The 18,533-nt window shown below is 41.7% G+C and overlaps 1 protein-coding gene across 1 annotated transcript; it reads left to right on the forward strand.

The window, feature by feature from the left end:
• Positions 1-106: 106 nt before the first annotated feature.
• Positions 107-17,269, forward strand: Bap55 (Brahma associated protein 55kD). Its single transcript, XM_075671993.1, has 13 exons — positions 107-262; positions 1,286-1,362; positions 3,674-3,854; positions 5,034-5,134; positions 5,763-5,955; positions 7,638-7,744; positions 9,603-9,692; positions 10,815-10,876; positions 12,265-12,379; positions 14,080-14,160; positions 14,298-14,393; positions 15,345-15,431; positions 17,041-17,269. Exons 1-13 carry the CDS (start codon positions 238-240, stop codon positions 17,119-17,121), a joined length of 1,296 nt encoding a protein of 431 aa, XP_075528108.1. The 5' UTR covers positions 107-237; the 3' UTR covers positions 17,122-17,269.
• Positions 17,270-18,533: the final 1,264 nt, after the last annotated feature.

Genomic DNA, 18,533 nt, shown 5'->3' on the forward strand with positions numbered 1-18,533 from the left:
ATATTTACATAGTGGTTCAATAAGATAACTACTCGCTACAAATATTTATAAAAAGAAATTAATTGATTGAGCGTTATAAGAACCCTCTTTGGCTTCGATTGACTTGCAAGTGGCTACTTTGTCGGCCGCGCCATCTTCTGTGACGCGGTTGAAATCTTCCGCGGTCTGTTGCATTGCAACAGAGACAACAAACTTTAGTTGTACCTAATTTACACGATAACGAAGGACTAAGCCAGGATGAGTGGCGGTGTCTACGGCGGAGGTGAGCCTTAGGTGTCATTTAAACACATCTATGCGTCCTTGCAACGCTTTCCGATCGCCGCAGCGCACAATGCCGGTGCGCCTATGCTATGTCGCGCATGGCGATCGTCTTGGGAAACGGAAAGTTTGTGCGGTTTCTTGCAGTCTCGCGATGCTGTGTTTTCGTCGGTTTATTCAACGCAACAAATGCACCTTATTAGATTCTCACGCGGTACGGCACATGCAAAACAACCGTTCACCGAAAGGCCCGTAGATCAACATCACGCACAGGAGTTTACAACGGATGAAGCTACCCAACATAAAGTCATGAAAGACAGTAAAATTGCGCTGGTACTCGTCACCTGCTCGTTCATTCTAATTTGCTCATGTGTTTACAATTAAAACGATACTTCAGAGAGTAGGTTGATGTGCCTGTGCTATGCGACTAATTCAGCTGAACAATATTTTCCAACCGTTTCGCTAAGTACCATTTCATCGGGTGCCATCCCGTCAGATGACGTTTCGTCCTTTTCTAGCCCAGAAATCCAACTGTTTTGCAAATACTTTGTAAAATCTGTACCCGACGCGACTTTTCGCTTTAAATGTGTACACTAGGACAGCTGAACAGCTGTTTTTCAAGAGCTGAACGAAAATGTTCTGTGTGCTTAGTGAAACTTGTAGAAGCGACGACAGGACGCTCATACCACCGCATTTCCGTGCCCAACTTACTCTGTGCTGTCCATTACAAATGACCAGCTGCAGTGTCCCAATTCTGGTAGAAAGTTATTGCTAGTAGGTACAAAATGCTCGTTATGCAAAGCAGTCAAAGTGTGTTCTGCCGCCGAAAGCGATCACATTCCATTAATTTACGCAAATCGAACTTTGTTTGTAACGTAACAGCAGTCAACAAAGCAGCCTTAAGTGAGCACTAATCCATCAGCAGAGCCAAGTTTGATGAAGTGGCCGGTGTTCCATACAAATAAAAAAAAAAGACTGCTAAAATATGCCTCCGTTGAGTTATCAACCTCACTTCTTACATTTCCAGACGAGGTCGGAGCCTTGGTCTTCGACTTTGGACACTACTCCGTGCGAGCTGGCTATGCTGGCGAGGACTCTCCAAAGGTAAGTCGACAATCTCGTGAACTCGTACTGGTCAGTGTGATGTCATAGCAATGGGATGCTGTGATTGCACGGTATCACATACAGTTGATGCATGCACTGTTCACTCGCTTAAGAATAAGAACACATTGTGGCCCTGAAAGCTGGGTGTTCCTCGAGTGATTTTAAGTGCACTAGCCTGTGCTGCCAAATCATTTTTTTTTTTCTATACCTCGTGCTTGCTTTGCATTTTGCATGAGGTAAGCCTGGATTTGAAGGTTCTTCGCTATTGCTTTTCTGGGAATGTGGAGCATCCCTTTCACGTTTTCTCTCCTTTCCTGTGTCTCCTTTTATCACATGTTGAATGTGAAAAGTCATTGAATGAAGCAGAATGGAATAGCATATTTGGTGATGCAGGAGGTGACTCAGTGCATTTGGCTTTAGTGGGTCCCAAGTGACCTTTAGTGACCCTTTAATGTGACCCAAGATCACTACTCTAGGCTAGCTGACATTCACATCAGTGATTTGTAGTACCACGTGATCACCACCACTGGTTGCCATGTTGTCACCTTCAGCACGTCACACATATTGAACTCGTCATGTTAAAGGATGATATCATTACTTGCTTTTGTGCTGGATGAGTTGAGTCTTGATACCATGATTACTGGCACAACAGCGATCTGTTAAAGGGAAAAAGGATTAACGAGATGAAAATTCTGTGCCAGCACTATAACGCCTGGAAACATATTTGTTTCCATTTAATGAAAACAGACTCATTGAAGATATCATAGAGATCACAATTTTGTCACACCAGCTTGGTTACTTGAAGAGGCAGATGCCACATGTAAGACGAGTTGCAGAGAGAGGTTGTTTAAATAAACAAATTTTATTAACTTTGTAATTAACACTTTAAAGCACGTCCCACTTGCAGCATTGACAACGGGGCAGGAATTAAGCTACACCCATTTACCGAAATCCAGTTCTTGGCACCAGTTTCAAGAAACATGTCCTCAAAATCTGTTGTTGTCCCAGTTAACACTTATCGGTACTCCATCTTCCACAGTGCTGACAAGTGTTAATGGAACATCAATGTCACTTTGCAATTTGGGCAAGTAACGCCCATATGTTCAAGTAAACAAGCTAATGTGACAGGACTGTGATATCTACCACAGGAAATCAACTGACATGACATTTTCAACTTCAACTAGTGGTCGTCAGATCAAGAAACTGCTTCATTCCTCGCCCCTTAGGTCTAGACTAACCCATTGCACCTTAGAAATAATCTTCCATGATGCCATCTATTTTTGCTTGGGCTCTCAAATAATTGAAGGGAACTTTATCTAAGGAATTAATTGTCCTGCACAAAAGGTATTTTGCACTTATTACATATTTGTAATAAGTGCAAAGGACCACATGGATGTAAAGTTTCATTTATATTGGTGGAAACTAAATGGTTTGGCCATTTGGTCAAAACTAAATTTTGAACTGGTCATTTTTGCGAGCTAAATGAAGACCTAAGCCCACTAAACCTTTTAAAATATACTGGCAAGTGTCAGGGCAGGCTAAATAATTTACTCTAATACTTGTTTTTACGGACCAGTTTCGGTACTCAAAAGGTAGATGCATTGTGACACATTAGTTCACTCCATTCCTGCTATCACTGCAGCTGTGACGTGTGAACACAACCAGGGGAAACGCGTGCAGCAGTCCAATTAATATTTTTATGAGCACATACTTACACCTAGCCGTACTGCTATGCAACATCTGGAAATTTCACTCTGTGTCATAACGCTGCTGTAATATCTATGATGCCAGGTTCGGCATTTCGAGGCTAATGTCTCCACATCTTCACAGTTGCCAAGTGTAATTCATTTGCGTGCAAGAACCATGTGGTAGTTTCTACAGTTTGTGTCAATACTCCTTTAGTAAGTATGTTTCCATTAATGCGGATTCCTGATTACAGTCAATATCAATGTAATGAACACAGATATAACAAAGTTAATGCAGAATGTTTCTCGCCGATATCAGTGTGTAACAAATACTATACGCTTATCATCAGTAAAGTTGAACACAGACATAACAAATTGTTGGATGCCAGCGAAGTAAACGTAACATGTTTCTTGCCAATATTAGCGTGTAACAAATATACGCTTAATAAAAATCGGATATAGTGAGGATATTTTTGTGTCACATGCGATTTCATTATTAAGAGGTTTGAATGTATTAATGTAACGAAATTATTTTCATGTCAGAAGAAACTTTACTATAATGAGGTTAAACTACATGTAAAGGGCAATGCAAACAGATAAGAATGCAGAAAATTTTTGCTCTTCAGGCAGAGATTCCCAGTTCCGTTGGAGTCATCGAAGAACTGTTGGCTGATGGACCCGACACGGAAACAAAGGACCTGGGTGCGTCGGCCCCAGCTCCTCAGAAGAAGTACTTCATTGACACAACAAGCATTCATGTGCCGAGAGCTAACATGGACATGGCCACATTTCTTAAAGACGGCATGGGTATGTTGGCATTGAAGCATCAGTTTCAACATGGAAAAAAAAAAAAAAAAAAGAAGGAAAACCATTTTCACCCCATTCAGTGCAATGTTGGTAACCTTTATGGACAAAGTCGCCAAGTCACATCCCCAAACACTATCTTTAGCGAAAAGTCACTGAGTAGCGATGGTAATGACTTGCTTGGATTGTTTCTTTAATTGTTTTTGAATGTCTTTCGTATATATTCTAAACTATAGCTTACCTCCTGTAGCGGCAAACCGACGAGCAGAATGCGAAAAGGAAGAATTCTAAATTTTCCAAAACAGTATCAAATCTCAAGGTTATGTTCCAGCTAGAAAAACAGCTTTGATGCACCCAGATGGCTCGATGATAAGCGCTTCGGTATTTCTTTAGCCATAGTGAGAAATGGAGATGCAGATGTTCCCCTTTACAATAATATGAAAGTGAAATTCAGCAAAAGCCCTGTAAAAAAAAAAAAATTTACCAGGGACAATTTATTGGCTCTTACTTCACTGAAAACACAGTTACTGAACAAGTCGCTAAGGTCTAAAAAAAGGTGACATTTTCGCTAACATTACTGAAGACTTGCTAAACTTAGCAACTTAGCGAATTTTGTTTATGATGAATGCAGGTGCACAAGGTAAATATAAACTTTTCATGTCGGATGCGACTTAATTATAATGAGGTTAGACCAAGTTAGGACATCTTGTTGTTGTTTCCAGCACACACAGGCTTAAGGAAATAAGGGACAGAGAAAGAGTGAAAGGCTTAGTACTTTGCTGAGTGCATACTTAAAGCTCTAGGTTGTTGAGTTTGAGTTAGTTCAAATGGGTTAATGATTGAAGTAATCAAAGTGCATAGGAACCTGCAGATTAATACCATATAGCTGTAATTTGGCAAAGATGTTCCCAAATAGATGTTTTTCATATATCTTAATCAAACAATCAATAGGTTAACTCCGATCCTTAAACATAATAGATTTCTTAAACTATGACGGCCATTCAGTTTACAGTGCTGAGCAGATGACTATTGTGAGAGGGTACCGGGCATCCCGTGCCTCTCATATCATGCATTTCTAGCTGTGGATCTGTTTACTGAAATATTCTTGTAGGCCATAGGCAGTTTGAGACATCATAACCATATTTACGTTTGCTCTTTTTAATGACGAGCTTTTTGCTGCAGTCGAGGACTGGGACCTGTTTGAAAAAGTCCTGGACTACACCTACAGCCGACATGTCAAGTCAGAACCACACCTGCATCCTGTCCTGATGTCTGAAGCATCGGTATGACCAACTTGATGCTATTTTAGCTTATAAGCGGAGTCTACTGTAGCACTATATGCTGAATGCAATTTCCTCTTGCATCTGAGATCCTTCCTTTCGTAATGGCTGGTAAGCAAAAAGCTTGCAACAAGCTGTGATATTCCAAGCAGAGTACAGTAACATGTCTTTTTCACTGCAGTGGAATTAAAACCCTCGACACTTTTTGAAGTAGAACAGTTTTTGGCACAAACAAAATTTCTGATTAAGAAAATTATTTTCTGTCCCTTCACATGCCATATAAGCGGTGCCTGCTGTAGTACTATATGCTAAATGTAATGAAAAGCAATAAAAGAGGTGGGCCCACTACCTGTTGACATGCTGGCATCAACAGCAAACACCCAGACTTCTACCTTGCAAGTCATTTTTCTAAAACACCTCTCATGTTACTCAACCTTATAGTACAGGTCGAATCAGAGGTGTATGAGTACATTTGTGACACATTTTAAATGTCATTAGTTTCACCAGTGCTTTTGCTTTTTGTTGCACTATCTTGGCATGTACAGTTGTGTCCATTGCACCTTTGGCTGCAATGTATACCTTCAGGAGGTGTTTACGTTTATTGAGGTGTTTATGTTTATTGTACCTGCAGTGGAATGCCCGGACAAAAAGGGAGAAGCTCACTGAAATCATGTTCGAGAAATACGGCGTTCCAGCTTTCTTTCTCGTGAAGAATGCAGTCTTAGCAGCATTTGCGAATGGCCGCTCAACCGGCATTGTTGTCGACAGTGGAGCCAGCCAGACCTCGGCCATCCCTGTGCATGATGGCTACGTTCTGACACAAGGTGTGCAATGTTTAAAATTTGCTATCTGCGTCTTAGTCACCATTCTTATCTCTCTTGCAAGGCCTTAGTCACTTTGTGCAGGAACATGTTTGTTCAACCTAACAAATTTATATTATATTTTTGCTCTCCTGGCTGCTTTGCCTTTACTCTAATTTTGTAGCAAGATAAAATGGTTTGGTCCACGTTGTTCAGTAAAGCATGTGATGTATTTGTCTGCCTTATTCATGCAGAGGAAAAAAAAAAGCACTTCGTTAAGACATAAGTAAACTGCAGTAATGACCAAGGTAGTTGGAGAAGTATGGGAGAGGCCTTCGCCCTGCAGTGGGCGTAACCAGGATGAGGATGATTATGATGGTGATGATGATGATGAAACTGCAGTAAACAGGTGCACTGGTTGTTGGGAACTAAATGTATTGGTTAACAAGGCAACCAACAATCCCTTGTATTTTGTTCAATGATGCAGACCAAAAAATACAATTTTGCCATGAAATCTGAATAAAAACAAAGCAGCTGTAAGCAATAACTTATTTTGAGGCTGTCAGTAGTGGTTGAAGAAGGAACGTTGTTGAAGCCAATGTTTCAACATTGGCAGCAGCAGCATGAAAGTATCACTGTTCAAGGGCTTGAATTTATTTAAATTGGTTATTGGCAATTGAAATGAACACTTAATTCATATGCCATCGCCAAACACATCTACTGCTGCTACTGTGTGTAGTTACGGTATCCAAATAGCAGGTGCGGTTACTCACTGTTCCAGATGCCATTGTTATTTCATACATAGCTGGCAATAGTGATAACCCCAGGAGAAGGATAGAAACAAGACCATCAACTTTTATGTTGTTAGAAACTGACGGTCATAGTTGAGTGATGCCAGTTCTCAGTTCTTAAAGTGATAGTGTTAAGGGCCCCGTGTCGCAGAAAATGCAGCGCCAGCAGAGTTGTCCGTGAGCGAAAAATGCTGTATATATTTAGGTATATGTATATGCCACGCCCTGCTATATGACATGCAGTATATGGGAGTTATATTGCCACACTATTCTGTCACTAAGGTTGCTAATACCTTGTTTTACATTCTTCACAAAGTTATTCCTTGGAATTTTGAGACTGACAGCTCACTAACGTATGTCACGAAACAAAACGCCGACAACGCATCACATTATGTTAAATATTCTCAGACTTCAATATTAAAAGTGCGAAACAATAACAGAAACCTGAAAATTATACAATTTTTATGGTGCGGCTATACACTGCCTTCGTTATTGGCCCACGCAAGGGGCCATGTTTCTACCAGAAAGCTCGCTTTAGTGCATTGCGTTTGCCGCCAACGTTTCCTGATAAAGATTACGGTTACATAAGCTGCAGTTGCCGGGAAGCATGAGATGCAATCAGAGACCTTTGAATGCTATCGCATTCCACTCTCACAGGCGAAGTTTAAGCGTCCTCCAAGTCTTTTAGGTATCATTGCCGCTGCATGTAAAACTGATCCATAATAATTTGTTCTTGAACTTTGCACTGTTAATGCGCTTGTCGTCAGTGACCATAAATGGTTCTGTATTTTTGTGGCCTGGCATTGCCATCTCGCTAGTCAAGAAAGATAAATTGCATGAACTGCAGGACCACGTGGTCCTACAACTGTTTCGTGTCGTGCTGGCTGTGTAAGCAATTGTTGTCCCTCATTTCAGCTGTTGTCAAATCACCACTGGCCGGCGACTTTGTCACCATGCAGTGCAAACAGTTCCTCGAAGAACAGGGCATTGACATCGTCCCAACTTACATGCTGGCTGGCAAGGTGAAGCACTGCTCAAGGTCTTCTCTAGATGTTGTAGGCTGTTTTATACAGCGCTCAAAGCAGTGCAGGTGCCAACGAAGTCAGTTTGGTTTCCAGCTGATTATTTATTGCACATTCATGCGCAATAAAAAACTTGACAGTATGCCCCCCCCCCCTCCCGGATAACGGGGGTGATACTGCTTTTTCAAAATCGTTCAGCAAACTTCTGATTCCACAACACCTAAAGCGCGTTGCGCACGTTAGCAAAGTATTATTGCTTTCAAAGTATGTAGCATTATTTCTGGCAGCTGACTCTAGTAGCATTACTGCACTCATGCTTGTTAGTGCTGGTTTGGCAACCCATCAGAAATCTTCGCAATCGTGATCTACCACATTAGTGGTTAGCATGCCTTCTTATTTTTTTTTTGCAAGCTTATACCTCTGCCACACGGTCACATGCAAACTCTTTTTAATTCCGTCACCATTATCTTGAGGGAAATGCAGTCGATGTTACACGATCGGCCTTCTGCTGAGGGAGCTTTTGGTCAAAGGAGATCGTGATCTCCCTCGGCGGCTGAACTGTGTACTCTCATACTTGTAAAACTGATAATTGTTAATTGTTGTTTGCATGAAAATTATTGTTGCGCTTTGCATTAAAATTATTGTTGCGCATGTTTAGAATGTTTCTATTGAATTAAATTCAATAGAGCAGAAGTTCGCGTTCATAAGCTCAAGTGCAATCCAGCAACAGTTATGCTTGCTGATGCCCAATACTCTCAACCTAGGCCGCTTGGTGCCATGTTTTTCTAGTCTTTCAGGGCGTTTATACGAACCCCACAGAATCGGGTCGAGTGTATATGCCTGTCGAGTTCGTGTAAATGCTAGCCGGTCGGACTGAACATGTGTCGAGTCGGGCTGAGTCCGCCTGACTGCATGGGGTAGGCTGGCCCAGCTTGAGCCAATTGCAGCGTGCATGTAAGCATGGACAGTTCCGGCCCGCCAGTGCCGAGATTTGTGTAGGAACATTGGGACGTCGTAATTTATGCACCGGCAGTGGGGATAGTATCAGGACGTGTCCAAGACAAGGCACTGTACAGTGCAACCTCCTCGTAGCGATAATACCCACGAAATAGAGCTGTTGCAGGCAGCAGCCGGAACTGGAAGCCCAGTTCGAACACGTTGATGTCTCGGCTCGACGCTGTGTGCCATCGTTGTCCAGACTCGTCAGAAGCGAGTTCATGTAAACGCGGTCATGTCGGGCTCGGTCAGCGCGATTTCCAACTCTACCTGTTCGCGTCGGGCTCATGTAAATGCAGACTTTGTCATGCTAGTCATGCAGTGGTCAGTGTGGTCATTCATAGCTGACACTGGCACAGTAGAGGAGAATAAAAGGAAAGCTCACGAAGTCACCGTGCACAAAATGTTGAGTTTTAGTATAGTTTGCAGCAGTTCGGGTAGCAGAACACAGAGCTTTACTTGCCACACCGCAAAGGAAAACACAGATGAGCACAGGGTGGCTAGCGTCACTGTCAGCACTGCTACGTTTAGCCAGGGCACTTCGAGTTTTAACGAAGCGTATGTTTTTTGCATCAAATATATTGAATAACGTTTTTATGGAAGGACCATTAATTGTAATAGCTATGAGCGTAATTAGAAGTTACATTCTTGTACTTGTACAAAAGCCAAACGCTGCTGAATGCACATCTGGCGGCTACTTTTAAAACTCGTTATTGGCCGTGTGACAGGACCACAACTTCCTTGAGGTCGAACTCCCATGGGAAGTCTCGCGCTCCCTTATCCTGAAGGAGTTTGCGCGTGCCCGTATGACATGGGTATTAGTTTCACCTCGGTGAGATAAATGGTAATTAACCATTTGCAGGAGGCTGTTAAAGAAGGCGAGGCAGCAAAATGGACAAAACGAAACAACCTGCCCGAAGTGACCAAGTCCTGGCATAACTACATGGTCAAGGTAGGCTTAGCTGCTCAGCCTTTGGGCTCAAAAGTGCATTGTAGTTTCTGTGTAGCGTATGTGTCATTGTATTAGTATTACATTCTGTTCAAAAGGATGCGTAATTTCTCTAAGCAAGCCACTGCTGCATGTTGCAATGTAGCACTATCTACAGTTAAGCCTCTGTAACATAACAAACACGGATATAACAAATTATCAAATCACTGAAGTAAATCTAGAATGTTTATCCCCGATATCATAGAAAGAGAAAACCTTTTATTAAAAGGAAATAGCTAAAAGACTATGGTGCTTCCGGCGAGGTGCCTAGATTAAGTTGATTGTTTCGCTCCTCAACAAGTATAGCTGTCGTGTAGGGCTTTCAGGTGCACCACCTTGGTGGGCTATGTTAGCTCAGTTATGTTAAATGGCTGGACACTTCCTGGAGGCACCCCTGCCCACCGAAAGCAAATATGAGCATGAAACAAATACACGCTTAGAACAAATGTTGGGTATAATGAAAGAACTTTTGTGTCGGAAACAGCTTCAATGTAAAGAAGTTTTGTTGTTATTTTGTATGAGGAGTCTCCCACGACAGTTTTTAACTGTAGGACACCCTATTGTGCTACTTATTCATTATTTTGCTCACATGGGTAGCACTTATTGCAGTAATAGCGATGAAGTGCCTCATCATGTAAAGTCACTTTTAAAGTGTTCTATTATGGCTGGTCTACTGTGCCACCAGCTGTTATAGTTTGACCCTACATTATTGTGATGCATTGTTAATGCACCAGTCCTGGAATTCATTTTATTGTTTGGAAATCAATAATAGTCACCTTGATGTAGCACATGTAAAAAAGAGCGGCAAGTGGTGTTCTCTTCAGTAAGCAGTAGTGTGTGCATATGAATGAAGAACTTTGGACAACACTGCCAGTCACATCATCGATCAAGGCAGCTAATTTAAACTGGAGGCACTAATCAGTGCTTAGTAAAAAAAATTAAAAGGGTACAAAACAACGAGACAGAATGAACGAAGGACAAAAAAAAGTTGAGGGTTCCTTCTGCTCGTTGCTTTCTGTGTGCTGGAATGTCATGGTTCTAATTAGCCCAGCTCTGTGTTAACCACTGCAACTTTTCCATCTTCAGGAAGTTATCCAAGATTTCCAGAGCTCTGTTCTGCAAGTGCTAGACTCCCCCTACGACAAAGAGTGAGTTGTTTCTTCTGATACCACTCATTATGCGTGGTCATAGCATAATATTATACACAGATATCTGATCTTTTCATGAAGAGAATTTAAGATATATCATTAGAAAATATTAATCTTAAGTTCTTGGTACCAAAGGTGTATCAGTCATAGTACCAGGGTAGCTTTGCAAGCTTTAATGTGTGGTTTGTTTTATGGTAGTATATTAGCACAGATATGTGCTAACATCCGCTGTATTAGTGAGCTCACATGGCCATCATATTTAGTGGTTTACAAACACAGTGATGGCTCACCACAGCACCGACAAAAGAGGACCTATCGCCTGCCAACATCAGTGCAGCACAACTGGCAATAGTTTTTTTTTTTCAAATGGTTTTTCGTGAAACAGAGAAGAAAACTTCTGTACAAAAGTTGAAGACATAATTCGTATGTTTTATGTTTGAACAAAATTTTGTCATTACCATTACTGAGCTATGCAGAGAGCACAGTGATTTTACGCCGAAGTTGTAATACAGAGTTGGAAAATAGAATCGACTTGTGCTGCGGTAACTATTGTAAGCACCGTCTCAGTCTTTCTCCTGTGGCATTGACATTTAAAAAAAATTTGTTCTCTTGTGCATTCAGGTGTGATACATGTTCATGTCTCCAGATGATTTGTGCGCTACCTGCTGTAAATTTTCCGGACAAACTCGGTTGTGGTTGTCTTGTATTTGCAAGTGTGATAAACAAGAGATCACATCCTGGGCAAAAAAAGACAGGGTGAAATAAGAATAACACAAACAGTCTGCTAACTTTAGTGATTGATTCACCACCCAAGAAATAATGCAAATGAAAGTTTATAACCTAGCTGTACACTTAGTACCACCTGTCAATCATTCATAACTCGAGATGCAGTAATAGTTATCTGTCATTCATAACACAATGTGTTGTGCTAGTTATCAAATGCTCAAAGACCCATTGCATACAAGGTGAAACAATGCCTAAGGCACTTTGCTTACTAGTACAATAACACCTGGCCTGCACCTCTACTGACTTGTTCATGTGACCAGATGGCATCGTGTAATGTAGGCCTGCCAATCCAACTTATTGCTGTATAACCTTTGTTCTAAAGTGGTGCCCAAAAATTCTCAGCCTGGGCAAGATGGAAATGATAGCATTTTGAGACACGTAATTTATTGAAAATGTTCACTGTTAATATCATTGAACTTGGTGCATCACTTCTAAAGGCACTCAATGAAATGCAATTTTTCTAACAGTGCTTGTGTTTGTTCATTCTGCGTTGCGTCCTTGTTTTTCATAGTGCGCTGCCATATTCCATCATGATTAGCCAACTAGCTCCAACTGTACGTCTTACATTTTTCTCTGTTGTCTATTTGCTTGTGGTCTGCCAGGACGGTAGAGAACATGCCAACTGTGCACTACGAGTTCCCCAATGGCTACAATCTGGACTTTGGCTCGGAGCGATTCCTCATCCCCGAGTCACTCTTCGATCCATCAACCATCAAGGCAAGTTGGTTAGCATTAACCACCAACAACACATAATTTTCCAGTTGAGAGCAGTGTAGATAACTTGTTATGGTTAAAACTATGGTGGGAGCAGCAACTCATGTTATTGGAAACACCTTGTTCCAACAAGTTCCGTGCAGAACTTCATGAAGAACACCGCTTTCAGTTTCTGCTTCTTTATGGTTCTTGCATCTGGTATACTGATTGAAGGGTTTATTTGGAAATGTTCAATAAAATCGGCTTAAAGGCACCTTTTCAGATCAGAGGGCCAGAGCCCAATAAACTTGTTAGATTAATGTTCAGTCAAGCAAAGCATTGTGGACATTCCTGAAAAAAAGCCCGTTGCACAGAGAGACACGTGATGTTGCAGGCACTCCTCAATATTGCTTACTGCAAATCACACTAACATTTTCTTTCATGCTCATGTGTTTAACATACTAACATACTGGACTTCCTAGGCCTGTGCATCTGTACTGTTCTTGCCAATCATGTTCTGCTACCACAGGCAGTGTATAACAAGTCACCTGCAGTGTGGTGTCAGCCAATGCAGGTTTTGTTGCCTGGTTGTGACATGCAATATCAGTTCATGCCTAGAATTGGAACATTCATTACACAACCAAGTGATAGTGAAGCATCGCTGTTTATTTAAGAGCTAATGATACTGTACCTGCCCCTTATTAAAAGGACAGTGCCTGTAGGCTGACATGCACACTTATAGTAAACAACATGCATACAAACGTCTCTCTCCTTAACAGGGACACTGAAGAGAAAAATTATTTCACCTGTATTTTAGGATATTTTTCTTTCTCCGAGTTCAGCAATTTGCACTCTATATTTTTGTTGCTTCTTGCACATGCATTATTTCAAAGTGTACCGCAGCTCACCTGCTGTTGAACGCTATAGCGGGCCAAAGCCTAGTCAAGCCGCCATTTGCGACTTCTTTTTCACCCCCCCCCCCCCCATTTCTAACGGAAAAATAAATGTTCCACTGGTTGGTTGGTTGATTGATTGATTGATTGATTGATTGATTGATTGATTGATTGATTGATTGATTGATTGATTGATTGATTGATTGATTGATTGATTGATTGTAAGTTACCCTTCTACAATACGAAGAATACCACCAATCTTAGCACGAGAAGGGGGCTTGGCAAGCCAGAAAATGAACAAATAGGAAAGACGGGTGGCTATGCCGCCTGGAAGTTTCCGCACTGGCTCCCCATGATGTCATGGATTCTGAAGGCATCTGCTAGGGCCTAGCTAATTGTTTTGAGAACATTTACCGAGTTAACGCGGTCCAAATACGAGAAAATACACTTTGAAATCTGCGACATGACATTGACAGACCGATGGCATGAAATTTTAAAAAATGAAACTTTCACTTTTACTTTGTCTTCTAAGAATCAACCCGTTATCACGAAATTAACGAGAATTGAGTGTTCAAGGATTCACTTTATCAGTCCAAAATGATTTTTAGTGTTTCACTTAGTGTATTTTTAACTTGTAATTCTTGAAAAGGATACTTGGGGAGTACCCCTAATGTGAATACCATAGGTACTCAGGCACAGTTGCAGTCATTGCTCTAACTGTTACGGCGTTTTAGTCTCCTACTTGTGTCCTGACCTTATCAAGCTGGGGGCTGTTAGTTTCACATTCATGTTTTCATTTTTTTTTATTTTTTTTCCCGTATACACTTGCAGAGTGCACCTGGTCAGACCATGATGGGCGTGGCGCAAGTGGTCACAACCAGTGTCGGCATGTGCGACATTGACATACGACCTGTAGGTGCATTTTGATTGGCCTCATCTCTCCTTTCAGTTCTTTGGCTGTAGGATTTTCACTGCCGATGTGTATGGATATGCGTTTGAAACTTTTTTTCTTTTTCGATCTCCTTCCACTCCATGGGGATGTCCATCAGAGCTTGTATGGAAGTGTCACAATTACGGGAGGCAACACCCTTCTCCAGGGTTTCACCGAACGGCTGAACCGTGACTTGTCCGCAAAAACGCCACCCGTGAGTAAACCTGCTGTCTTTCTTGCTTTCTCTCGAACACTGAGAGGGGTCAATTCATAAAGCTCGCACTGTCATTCTCAAACCTCGGAACTAGGTTCTAGGTCATGGCCTGCAACACAAGCAAACATCTCTCTCTAATTTCTAGTCAATTCAAATGTTGTGTGCGCTACCAGCATGCAGCGCTGCTGCACTTCCAAACTAATGCTAACCATTTACTCAATTTAACCAGACCACGAAGCCGCTTACTTCATCTTTCTTTCCTCAAGTGAAAGCAAAAATGTGGAAAACTCATTTGCTGAAAGGTAACCAACATCGAGATAAGACGATTGAAATGGACAACATATTGTCTTGTGTTCGCATTTTGTATGCCTGCCTTTTTGAACCATGTATCCCTACTAACTTGCTTGGCTTTTGTTGTTGCAAATATTGAAATGTTTGTTCGTTTGTTATGTCAGCCTCTGAAACACAGGACGGGTAATACAGAACATAAAATACCTATATCATTTTCACATAATGCATACTTTTACTGTAGCCAAGGTGATGCATGCCCTTAGTGCAAGTAAAGCAGTAAAACTTAGAGGCAAAATTGTTCAAATTTATATTTAAGACAAGATGGTACACGGTGATCATCTTCCACATGATAAGAACAGAAAATTGCAATTTTAAAGAGCTGCGTAAAACATGCATTCACAGAAGGAGCTGTTAACTCTGAATCGGGAAGCAAACAAGCAATTGGGAAAATGAGGAAGTCTAAAAAGAATGTTCCTCCCGAATGCATCCAGTGATACAAGTGCATGATCCCGGGTGGTGAAAGTGGATCAGTAAACTTTCTACGCCTTGGTGTTTCGGTGATTCATGGCGGTAGCACGAGCTTTATGAATGACCCAGTTTACATTTCGAATGGCCCTTGGAATGGAGCTTTATGTACTGGCGGGATGCAACCACTTTCAGAGCATGAGGCTGAAGATCATCAGTACGAATGGAACTGCGGAGCGGAGATTTGGTGCCTGGATTGGTGGATCCATCCTCGCATCTCTGGTGAGCCCTTGTCATCTCTACAGCTCTTTCTATGTAGCAGAATGGCATTCTGATTTAAATATTTGCCCTGCCAGTTAGTTGGCTTGTGAGGCGGGATAACATTTTTGTGCGAGAAGGCAGTCCTTTTTTATTACTTTTTTTTCACTTCTCTGCCAAGCAGCTACAGTAAGAAACATTTTTGCATTGACATGATACTAAGATTATTCTCTTTGTGTGTGTGTGTGCGTGCCTGCATGCATGTAATTACCAGCTTGGAGGGAAAACACATCACACTAATTGGCAGCCATGCTCTGTATACAATGTGACATTAGTTTCCTTCTCATTTTGGCTTCTTTCTCTCAGTTTGTCTCATTTCAACCGTCCATAACACATGGCAAGGTCTAGCACAGGATGGCTGAGCTCTGCAGAAAAGCCAGCCTCTTGGTATCATCGGTAGGGAGAGTAGAGAACATGCGGGTGTGGGAACGTGTCTGCAAGGAAGCGACGGCACTGCAGAGGGAAGCAACGGCTGTGATGTTCGCATACGCGGTTCAATATGTGCAAGGACGTATGCACTTTGGCATCTAGCTTTGCATTGCAACTACCTTTGCAGCCACCTGAAACATTTTATCCAACTGCATCGAAATTTCATTTGGGCTAAATAGGCTATACATGAGTAGTCTATGCTATTGAATTAATCTTGGCAAAGCTACAAGGCTGGTAATTGTCAGATTTTCTTATTAACAGCCTTTAAATAGCATTCAAGCAGAGGAGGCGTACATCTTGTGGTTAACAATTTCAGCGCAATCCCAGACCACAGCCTCCGAGATTTTCAGTAAACCATAGGCGCCACCTGATCTCGAACATCATGCTAAAAGGCCAAGTTGGTTATTAACATTCCAGGTTTTGTGTCGTTTTCTAGTGAGCAGTAATGGCAGCTTTTGTCTTTGTTAAGTTTCTTTAAATACTGATAGAAGAAACATTATTTTTGCAAGCTTTTCATAATGCATCCACACTTGTAATGAACGTAAAATTTTGCTTGCAGGCTGCTTTATACCAACGCTATCTAAAACTAGTCTTCTTACAGAGCCAAAAATTTAGTTAGACTAAGTTTTGCTGCTAGACTTTAGGCAAAATTTCACATTGCCGTAAGGTAGATTCTTAGAGTAACCTTAAAGGGACACTAAAGGAAGATATTAAGCCAAACTAGATTGGAAGATTGGGCTTATCTAATAACAATTTCAATATTGTAGCAAGAACAGAGCTTTTACAAGTGGCAAAATAATGAAAATGGAAAATCGGAGTGGCGCCATCAGTTGTGAACTATTGTATGTCTCGTGTGATGTCAGCACCGGCCAATTCGGAGAGAGTGGCACAGAGGGAGTTCACATAGAGAATACGTCAACTCGTCCGTTTTGGCATGGGTGGTTCAAATAGAGAAGCAAAAGAGGGAAAACTACAGTGGCAATTTCCTATGCAACAAGTGATATATTGCCACATAGAAAGGGATGATCGACTTCTAGATTAATAATCTATCAATCTAGCTCGACTTGACCTTCTCCTTTATTGTCCCTTTAAGCTTACTGAACGATCATTATGCAACCAATACCTGTTGCTTCCTTGGTTCCAGGGTACGTTCCAGCAAATGTGGATTTCGAAGCAGGAGTATGATGAAGGCGGCAAGTCTCAAGTGGAGAGGAAATGTCCGTGAAGGTGAAGGAGCATACACACCTGAAGAGAGGGAGAGTTCATGCAGCAGGAATGTGTCTCCCCCACGTTGGAATATTATATTTCATTTGTACATAAAGCAGATGACCCAGATTGAGGTGGTCCCAAATAAAAGAATTGTGTTCACGCTGTGCACTGTTCAACATGCCATTGCTCTAGCTGGAGACTGTTTGGTTTAACCAAATAGATTCAGGCCAACAAGCGATTAGCATTTTAAAGTAAGCTTAATAATCAAAAGAAACAATACTTTAACAAGTAATCCCTTGTTTTTATCTACCGTTTTTGAATGAAAACATACGGGCCAAATCAAAATCAGATCATTGGGTTTTATGCCTTAATGCCCGGCCTATGAGAAACAGCGTAGCGGGGGTTCAATAATAATTTCAACTACCAAGGGCTCTTTAAAGGGCCGCTCGCAAGGTTTTGCCATTTTAATGAAACAAGTATAGCATACACATAATGCACTGACAATCCTGTCTGCAAAGCATTACGGTACTGCGAGGCGAAGACAGCTGCCATTTCCAAGCAATGCAGTGCATGCCTTCCCTCTTGAAGAAGCCCGATCCCACCTAGAGTGTCATAGTCACATGTGCAAATGCCTCTTCGTAGTGCGTGCTTTGTCACTCTACATGATTAATCATACAATGCGGAAGGTGCAGCGCCACGAAAAGGAAGGAAAGGAGGTGAGGCTTGACGCCGCGGTACATCCATTGGCGACCATCGCCTCCGATATGGGAAAAAGCAGGAAAGCAACAACACTTGCGAATGCTCCTAGAGGCAGTAGGGAGAGAGTGTCTTTGTTGGCAGTGACGCTTGCCTCCCGGCGGCGTGGTAACGGGACAATTAATTTCTTCTATCTCCTTCAATAATGAACCCATTTGAAAAATCCATTCTGTGAGACACTCCTAGCTTAGACGACGTTTTACAACATCCATTGTACAACCAAATTTTGCAATAGGGCCTGGCGAGGAGCCCCTTTAACTTGTATACTTAAATCTATCAATCTATGCACACGGGCATTTCTTCTTTCATCACGTCCATGTCAGAATGCTGGCAATCGATCCAGCAAGACAGATTGAACATTATGCTCTCATGCATGTTTTGGGAGGTGGCTGACTTCAGAGATTCTAAAGAAAACACCAGATCAGTTTGATAAAGTATCCACTTTCAGAACTCCATTTTCATTTATTTTGCAGTAAGATGTCTGTTACTAGAAGAGGAAATGATGGTCAAGCTTCAATGTCTTGAACTTCGAGCCGAAACCTTGCACCGGACGTCAGTGCGACGTCATGGATTTCGAAGCATTATTTAATTTTTTTCGTATTTGGGATGCAATGGCACAATCGAACTTCTTTAAGCTTACTGAGGAGTCTTCGGCTCCTTTATAATACATGC

The sequence above is a fragment of the Dermacentor variabilis genome, chromosome 10 (assembly GCF_050947875.1).
Source record: "Dermacentor variabilis isolate Ectoservices chromosome 10, ASM5094787v1, whole genome shotgun sequence".
Lineage (NCBI taxonomy): Eukaryota > Metazoa > Arthropoda > Arachnida > Ixodida > Ixodidae > Dermacentor > Dermacentor variabilis.